Source organism: Bison bison, unplaced genomic scaffold, assembly GCF_000754665.1.
Source record: "Bison bison bison isolate TAMUID 2011002044 unplaced genomic scaffold, Bison_UMD1.0 scf7180017864518, whole genome shotgun sequence".
NCBI lineage: Eukaryota > Metazoa > Chordata > Mammalia > Artiodactyla > Bovidae > Bison > Bison bison.
Window position 1 is genome coordinate 19,806,609 of NW_011495071.1, and position 1,505 is coordinate 19,808,113.

General features: G+C 39.7%; 1 protein-coding gene across 1 annotated transcript in view; it reads right to left on the reverse strand.

Moving 5' to 3' along the window:
- TXLNG (taxilin gamma) overlaps window positions 1-1,505 on the reverse strand; it is a 56,524-nt gene that overhangs the window by 8,575 nt on the left and 46,444 nt on the right. The window contains 1 exon segment of the mRNA XM_010830668.1: window positions 971-1,297. Within this exon segment, the coding sequence (XP_010828970.1) occupies window positions 971-1,297 (327 nt within the window).

Below are 1,505 nucleotides of genomic sequence, written 5' to 3' on the forward strand. Positions count from 1 at the left end.
AAATTACAATGTAGTAGGCAGCTGTAAAATTCAGTTCCTGAAGTAAAATGTCACACTTAGTCCATTAGTCTTGAAAAGTCTTTAAAAATAACCAGAAATACACGCATCATGTGTGCATGTATGACATTTCTACTCCAACTGGGGAAACGACAACTGTCTCTTCAATTATGCAGAGGATGGCACTGTCAGTTCATGTGAAAGTAGACGCTGTGCAAAAAATACATCTCTCTTAACCCTAGACTTGCACTCAGCATGACACGTTCTCATCATGAGGCCCCACTGGGATCCGAGTCTTCATATTTGGCTCACCTTGGGGCCTAAGGGACTTGAGTGAAAGCTGCATGGGACACTTTTCATTACTGTAACCACTTCTTCTGACTTTATTTTTTGGTTAAGCAGGTAAAGTTGAATTTGCATGTATTAAGTATATATACCCAATGAGATTCCACTGTACTCACAATTATTGACAGACAACATAATCTGAGTACATATTCTGGGAATAATGCTGAGTGATTAGGGTGTAGAGAATTCTGTTAAATTTTTATCAGAAAAGTATACTAGAATAAACAACTTCCCTAGTTTCAAGTTACCTGTTTGGAAACAAAATCTAACAGTATGTATCAATAGGACATCCATGTTTGTAAAACTTGCTATTAAAATGAATTCTCGAATATAATGTGCTAAATACTGGTATAATCCTTAAACTTGGTAGGCATTATCTAAAAAGTGAAATAAATATTCCAAACACAGACAAGTACAATGAATACAGGTCTTTGTACTAAGTTGGTCTAATTCCTCCAGTGTATCTTCTGTATGTAAAGTTGAATAGAAAGAAAAGGCTAATGCTTTCTAACACACGTGCCCTTTATAATCTAGAACAAAAAAATTAGCACCTAGTGCTACCTGAAACGCAGAATGGCTTTGGTCACAATTTTGGCCATCATTTCTTTTTTTAAGAAAAAGCACTTACAAACTCTCGCTCTCTCTGATGTTTCTCATCAGCTTCTTTTATCAGCTGTGTCGTCTGCTGCAGTTTGGCGTCCACAAGTTGTTGCTGCAGTTCCTTATGCTTGAATACTTTATCAATGTGCTATGGGGAAAGGACAATTTCTTCCGTCACTTCATGAGAAGAGGGACAGAATGACAAGGACACATGAGACAAGTTACAAGACCTCACTCGTGAGGCTGCTCTTCCTGCCAGGGCTAACACCAGTGGGAGCCTGTCTGAGAGCTGTGCTGGCAGCAGCCTGTGCTCAACACGCCTCCCTCTGGAGATGGCCCATTGGCGCCTCAGTAGCTGCCCTGTACCTCCTATTTCAGCCCTAAGGTGAAAATGAAGCTCAAACTGTATCCAGAAAAAGATGGCTAAGGAGATCAAACTGTTAAACTCATCCATCATACACATAATTCCTGGATAGTTTTTTCTCCCCATTAAAATTTCCTGATTTCTCAGTTGGAGGCAGAATGCTGTTACAGGAGGAATGGCACCAATCAAATTCTCCCCT